General features: G+C 38.4%; 1 protein-coding gene across 1 annotated transcript; it reads right to left on the bottom strand.

Moving 5' to 3' along the window:
- Positions 1-845: 845 nt before the first annotated feature.
- On the bottom strand, positions 846-6,890 carry LOC142379804 (hatching enzyme 1.2-like). The gene is made up of 10 exons (XM_075465126.1): positions 6,784-6,890; positions 6,421-6,451; positions 6,084-6,149; positions 5,007-5,159; positions 4,601-4,718; positions 4,284-4,462; positions 3,874-3,955; positions 2,754-2,878; positions 1,411-1,480; positions 846-1,098 (listed from the first exon to the last, which is right to left on the bottom strand). Exons 1-9 carry the CDS (start codon positions 6,844-6,846, stop codon positions 1,413-1,415), a joined length of 885 nt encoding a protein of 294 aa, XP_075321241.1. The 5' UTR covers positions 6,847-6,890; the 3' UTR covers positions 846-1,098; positions 1,411-1,412.
- Positions 6,891-7,126: the final 236 nt, after the last annotated feature.

Raw genomic sequence — 7,126 nt, forward strand, 5'->3', positions numbered from 1 at the left:
CGCACATATACATATTATTATATATAAAAATATTCTATTATTCTATTTTTTTTGTGAAGTACTTTTGAAATGTTTAAAGGCTTGCCCGTGTATGGTCAGATTTTGTTAACACAATAATAGGATTAAACAATTTAAATGATTAGCTCTGTGAGACAACAGCCATACTACAGTCAGTGTTGGTTTTTGTTTGATTTGACTCCAGGAGAGTGTCCCGGTTTCCATTTTCTGGGCAAGGTGACTTCCTTAATCTGGTGCCACTCCATTGTGGTCTTTGAATCACCCTCGTCTGACTCATCCCCTGAGACTAATTTGCCATGGGAGACCCTACCAGGGGCTAATGTCTCCAACATTACAACTCTCAGGGTCATAGGTATACTCTATCTCCTCCAACACATTAAGGTTGAAAGCCTTGCATCCAGGAGGAGCAGTACGCCGAAATTTGTAACTGTAACAAGTGCGACTTTCTCACAGGTGTTTGTGAGAGGAAACTGGTAGTGCACAATAAGTGCTGAGCCTGACATTCAGAGCAGGTCAGGTGGAGGACTTATCAAAAGTTTGATCAGCTGTGTTTGTAAAGCTGCTGCACTGGACCTCATTCATGAAGGTCAAAAACATAAAAATCATACAGCATGTGAATAAGATTCATTATGTGTATAGAATTGCACTTATCTATTTTTATACTCAAAGTTTGTGTGTGTGTGTGTGTGTGTGTGTGTGTTTGTGTCCATCCACAGATCAGCAAATCTCTATCCTTGTGTTCTAATAAATACTGGAAAGAGGCATCACAGATATTTACAGGATAAGTCATACTTGGGTGGTAGTAAATAGAAACAAGCACACAAGAGTTGGTTGAATGTATATACTTTTATTCATTTTAGTACTGCATCAAGCTGGCAAGCAGTTATTCCAAGTAAATATGTGATAACATAAATAGACACTTCAGCTGTCTACCCTGTTCATATCTTATTTGGTCAGCACAAAAGCAAATTTAAACAAATTCAGAATTTGATTGAAGCACATTCAGAGAGCACCAGATGTATTTATTGGGGTTGCATATAGATAAAAGGCTGCATTACTCCATTATTTTCTTCTGATCTCCTGTTGATAAGAGAATAAAAGGTTAAAATTGTGATTGAATAAGTTTAGAAATTAAGAAGCTGTAGTGCACAAAGAGACACCTAAAACTTGCAGTTTCTGACAGAAAATACAGAATGATTAAAAAGTATGTAACTGAATTTAATTAGATGATGGTGTGCGCAGAGCTTTCCTAGAAATTATATTTTTATACAGTTAGATTCCAAGGGAGATTACTTTGGGCCTACATGTAAATGTGAAAATCATTTCATTGTACAGCAACATGATTTATAGAAAGCAGGGTTAAGCTTTAAAAAAACATGTAAACCTACTTACTTTTAAACCTTCTTCAAAACAAACTTGTTTCTTGGCACATATTTTCTCTCATTCATTGGTGCACTCATATCTGCAACAGTTTAGAAACAAAGAAAATAAAAGGCTGCTTGATTCCTTAACGAAATTCCTTAATGGTACAGAACGGGAACATTGAAAAGGATTGCTCTCTGTGTGTTTGTGTTAATTATCCTGCAGGAAGTTAATATGGGAGTTCATACTAAGTAATGAGGGCTTGAGGGCAGCCAAATTAATTGAAAGATGTAAAAACGTCAGAATACACTGGAAGCACAGAAACATGTTGGTCATGATACAGTCATCGTGGCCCTATTACCCTATTATATTACTACTGTCTAAAGGGAGGACAAACATATCTTCCTCGAGGCCAGGAGTCTTGTGCACATTTGGATGCAGAAATAAACCCATGCGTAAAGCACTTTTCACTCATCTGGATTTTAAGCACATATGAAATCCTGTGTTACTGCTGGAATTAAGGGCATAGGAATGAGTTAAACATTGTGGAGGACACATATCGGAAATCTGACAGATATAAAATTATTTTTTGGGCGCCTCCCAGCCAGCATGTTCATGTGGGCCCCACAAGGGTTAAATACGGTCTAGGTGGGTACTGAGTGGGCATGGGCTTGAACTGGGCAAATTTTGGAGGTCCCATGTGGTTTAAATTACATGGGCCCCACATGTGAAGCCCATGTGGGCTGGCTGTATGAGCCCCATAAGGGATGTTAGTGGGCTAAGTGGGCATGGGCATAAAAAGGGCAAATTTTAAGGGCCCCATATTTTTTCAGAAACATGGGCCCCACATGTGAGGCCCACGTACGCTGGCTAAATGGGCCCCATGAAGTATACATGTGGGCTAAATTAGTCTGGGCTAGAACTGGGTAACATGGACATGGGCCCTATATGGAATATAAGTGGGCTAAGTGGGCATGGCATGGGACTGAGAAACTCTGTGGGACCCATTTGGTGCGATGCTGACTTTGGTAGCCAAGATGCTGAGAAGACTTTCCAGATAATGGGAAAAGTAGAATGGGATCTAAACTGGGTTACTATTTTAAACAGTCTTGTGGTTTATTAAAGCTATTTACAGTCATTGTCTAATATACAGTATCAGTCAAAAGTTTGGATCATCTAACCCATTCTTTTTGAATGAGTAGGTGAGTCCAAACCTTTGACTGGTATCGTATGGAGCTTTGGAAATACTGTCAATATGAGGTGCTGGTTAGAGGGGCCCCTGTGGATTTTTGCAGAGGGCTTCAAGAGACTCTAGAACTGCCTCTGGGTATTACCATTGAGATAATGGGCTAGTTTGGAAAAAAGGTACCTACTGCATTGATAAAGACGATTCACACGAAGGATGTCGGTGGGACTCATCTGGGTGGCTCTGCCAATGGGTACATTCTCGTCGGGAATGGGAATGATAGTTGGCTCTCTGTTTCTTGAGAAGGCAAACCTGTGGTACAAACAAACAATAGTGATGATAACTTTAAGTCCTGCTTCATCTTCAAAGGCGGCTGAATTAAGAAAATTACAAATTTGTCAAGAACTTGTTGGTAACTGTCATCAGCAGCAAATATAAATGAGCTGATTAACCTAGTGGCGCACTATGCACGACTGACCAGCCAGAAACTTCCCTCCGAAGTTAGCAAATACCAAAACTGGATGAAATTAAGTAAGTATTGGATATTCTCTTCTTATTACTTCTGCCCAAACTAGCCATGAGATAGTTGTTAATTATCATGGATTTCAAATTCTTTGCACAAAGGTAGTCATTTCAGATTCTTGTTTTTTCATGAAACGTTTGTCCTATCTCAGCAGCTCCACTTTGATCTTCAGATCAGCAAAGGGTCCATCAAGATGAATACTTTTCCAAATATTATAACTGTTTTATCTAGTTTCATCTGTTGGCCCTTTTTAAATCATTAGCAAACATGGACAAACATACCTCCATTTCTTTACTGATCAAGAAACATACCTGACATTAAAAAAGCCAAAGGAGTTCAAGGCATAGCATTACCACACATGAGGGATAATTATCCACAGTATCTGTGAAACACATGATAGTACTGTAGTGTGGTTTAATCTATAAAGCTAAGTTTAAAGATTTAAAACTGTTTTATGGAGACACTTTGATAAAACTGGTGTTGGGTTGGCTTGGTAGGGTGAGAGAAATAAATTATTAAATAATCAATATCCTTGAGTGCCCATAGAGGGGGTTTAAAATATTGTCAAGGAATGCTGAAAGTACAAATTTGGCCAGCGTATACATACAATATGCAAGATGTTACTTCAATGAACAAATGATATAAAGATGAGGATGGGGATAATTCAATCTTCCAATTGGTATTCAATTGCACAAGCATTGTTTTGAGACAGATCTAAAATAATTACAACCAGTTTTTAAAACATATTGGTTTGGCTATTTATATTTATGAACTGAGACATTACCTTCCGTAATGCATCACAGAGTTGTAGTCATATGGAGTGCCAAGGTTTCTTGTATTTATCATCCTGAAGTTATTCTCCATACCTGCATCACACAACCTTGTCAGTCTTTCTTTAATGGCAGGTTCCCTGTCAAAGGTTAATTTAGTGAAAAGAGTGACTCGTGAAATCTCTAGGTTGGTAAGTAAATTTTTAATCATTACTAAACCAGTAAGTGTAGAAATAAGAAAAAGTCAAGGCTTGTAGCTTACATTTTGTATCTCTGTGTAAGTGATAATGGTCAGTTAAATGTAATACATCATTTTGTTTGCTTACAGTTTTTCAAAAACAAGAATAAAGCTCAATAACCTGCAAACTGAATCCATTTTCAAATTGTAAGTGAGGACTATGTCAGCAATAAAAACCCAACGCACCAGGAATCACGTTCTGCAGAAGGATGCGAACATTATTGTCCCTGTCAGATCGGGTCTGTTCATGGTTGAAGCCCAGAGCATGGAGCAACTCATGTTGGATGATTTGCCTGAAAACACAGCCTTCGCGGCTCAATGACACAACCTGGCCACCACCACGACGTCCAACAAATGAGAAACACCTGAAACAGAATAGTTAATAAAACCACATGACAGTGAACTTGTCTTTCACATTCTGTGTTTGGTAACAAGCCTGCCAGTCGATACTTTATTAAATAGAACTATGGTGCATTCTTCTCTGCAGTTTGTGTGGTCCTCACCCAGATCTCGACTCGATGTCCACAAAGTCCCCCTGTCTCTGTTGGGGCGTGAAGCGGATGCAGGTAGATGCTGCAAATGACTGCAGACCTTCAACAATGGTGTTTCTTTCTCTTTGCGCTTGACAGGAAAAAAAGGAAATAGAAAATGTAAGCAATGACCATTTGCTACTTTACCAGCCTAACACTCCTGCTTATCCCAATAATGTGCACAAAAATCTAATTTATCTATTTGAGAAAAGTGTCTGGAAAGCAGCACTGTGCTGCAGTGTGTGTAATGGCTCTTGTGCAGAGTTTCATGAGTCATGCACTGTTGTGGAGACTGTTGACAACATGAGGTATCAGGTAATCAAAAAGTAAATTGTGTTCACTCAACAGAGTGCCAAAACAAAGTTTTGGTGGAACTTACAGTACTGGTCGGAGATACGGAAAGGCACGTAGACATTGCCATCAGTGCTTTTAGGCCACAGGCAGCCTCGTGCTGTGCAGGGATCAGCATTCATTAGACCTGTTGGCACTGCTATATCTCCAAACATCACCAGAGGTTCATCCAAGTTCTTTCCTGCAAAATGTTAAACAGAAATTGTCATCTTTTTGTGTATGTGTGATTTCATAATTATGTATCACACAAATACAGCTGTAGTTCAGGATGAAGAGCCAATCAGAAGGTCGGTGGTTGACTTTTGGCATGTTCAAGTCGCCTTGGTCAAGACACTGAACCATCGGCGGAGTTTGCGGGAGGGCATTGCCCCCCGTCAAAAGAGTTAATTACTGCGTTCATAAATTAATTAGAAAAAATACAATATAATGAAAAAAAATATATAAATATCTATAAGTGACATAAAGCACTCACAGTGACAGTAAATATATCAGACCATGATGGTATATGAATTGTAATGCACTGCCATATATGCATCACAGTGTGTGGTTGGCTCAGATCTCGAGACTGTCTATTAGACGTTTTTTTTGTTGTTGTTTTTTTTGCCCTCCCTTGCAAGAATCTCAACCTCCGCCTATGCAGTGAACCCTATATTGCCTCTGATGTGAGTAGCCTGTAACATCGTTTAAGACAGTGGTCTTAAACTGATCTGTGAAAGGGCCGGTGTGGCTGCAGGTGAACTGGTTAAGACGTTCAGTGCAGACAGTTCAGTTGATTGAATGACACAAGTCAGCTGTGCTGCTGCAGGGTTGGAACAAAAACCTGCAGTCACACCGGCCCTTTCACAGATCAGTTTGAGACCACTGTCTAAGACGTGCTGTATAAGTGTTTGTGTGTTTCTGAATGGGTGAATGTGGCTTGCAAAAGTGCTTTGAGTGGTCAACTAGACTAGAAAAGTGGTATATAATCACAGTCCATTTACCATGTATCAGCTTTGCTTTCAAGATTAGGATATGTTTGTTTTAGTACCATTCTCTGTATATGAACAACTTGAATTATAATTTCACTAAGAGAATGAAGAAGCTACTCTAAAGGACATGAACATACCAAGGTTAGCATTGGCCTTTTCCAGCAGTGTGGAGATACTGAACTCATCATCGTCAATGGTGTTGCCTGCAAAACATTAAACAGTGTATTTCCATGGTAAAAAAAGAGAAAAAAATCCCAATATCATGGGATATCTCAGTATTTGTCCATACATTCTTGCAAAAGGGTCTGACTGTGCAACTTAGAGGGGACTTTTAGAGAATTATATGTGTGGACAGTGGTAATTTTCATATACACAATAGAAAAAAAACTAAAGCGTTAATGAAAATGAATAACAGTATTACATACAGTGTGATTATATATATATGAAAATCTTTCAAGAAATATCAAGTCTTACCAGATGTTTCATCAGTCTTTTCAATGAAATCCTGTAATAAAACAAGCTGGTTAACTATAACTTGAGGTACAAAAAACAATGTAATATTCTAATTGACCATGTTCATCTTTTAATGTTGTGAAAACAAAATGCTTGAAAATTACAACATAAAATAAAAGCAATCTCAGATTTGATCAATTTCTTCAAACTTTTGAAAAAAGTTCCTAAATGTCTAAAATAACAATGTCAGTTTATGTTCTTTCACTGGTATATGATTTGAAAAAATGCATTCTATTTAAAATAGTTTCAACTTATGTCTTAAATGAATCATTAACAGAGCAAAGGAAGTTTCTGTCCATATAAATGCAAAGTGTCGGGCTTTACCTGAAAGTCGGAGCCGCGGACCGAACAGAGAAGCCCACTCAGCAAAGCAGTCAGGAGGATCATAGTTGATTGCTAGACCAAGACCAACAAAAGACTCAAAGGAAACACAATTGCTTAAACTTATATAGGTGGTAGAGCCAACTGACTCTCATCCTAATATGGCATTCTGCTTTACAAAGAGTTTAAAGTTTGAGGTGAAGAGTTGCAAAAAGCAAAAGCTGTTGAAGAGTTGCAAAAGCTTGTGTTCAAATTACTTCTCCAAATTGTGGGCATGTTTCCAGTTTGGATTTGGTTAACACATAATCTCGCAAATTCTTGCAAAAAAGTACATGCAAGACAAAAA

The sequence above is a fragment of the Odontesthes bonariensis genome, chromosome 1, assembly GCF_027942865.1.
Source record: "Odontesthes bonariensis isolate fOdoBon6 chromosome 1, fOdoBon6.hap1, whole genome shotgun sequence".
NCBI classification, from domain to species: Eukaryota; Metazoa; Chordata; class Actinopteri; order Atheriniformes; family Atherinopsidae; genus Odontesthes; species Odontesthes bonariensis.

What these genes read in the sequence shown, in the direction of transcription:
- LOC142379804 (XM_075465126.1), bottom strand. Translation starts at nt 6,846, where the DNA reads ATGATCCTCCTGACTGCTTTGCTGAGTGGGCTTCTCTGTTCGGTCCGC. An exon ending in GACATCGAGTCGAGATCTGG is followed by an intron (nt 4,463 to 4,600) that starts GTGAGGACCACA and finishes ATTCTGTTTCAG; the next exon opens with GTGTTTCTCATTTGTTGGAC. An exon ending in TCTGCAGAACGTGATTCCTG is followed by an intron (nt 3,956 to 4,283) that starts GTGCGTTGGGTT and finishes TGTGTGATGCAG; the next exon opens with GTATGGAGAATAACTTCAGG.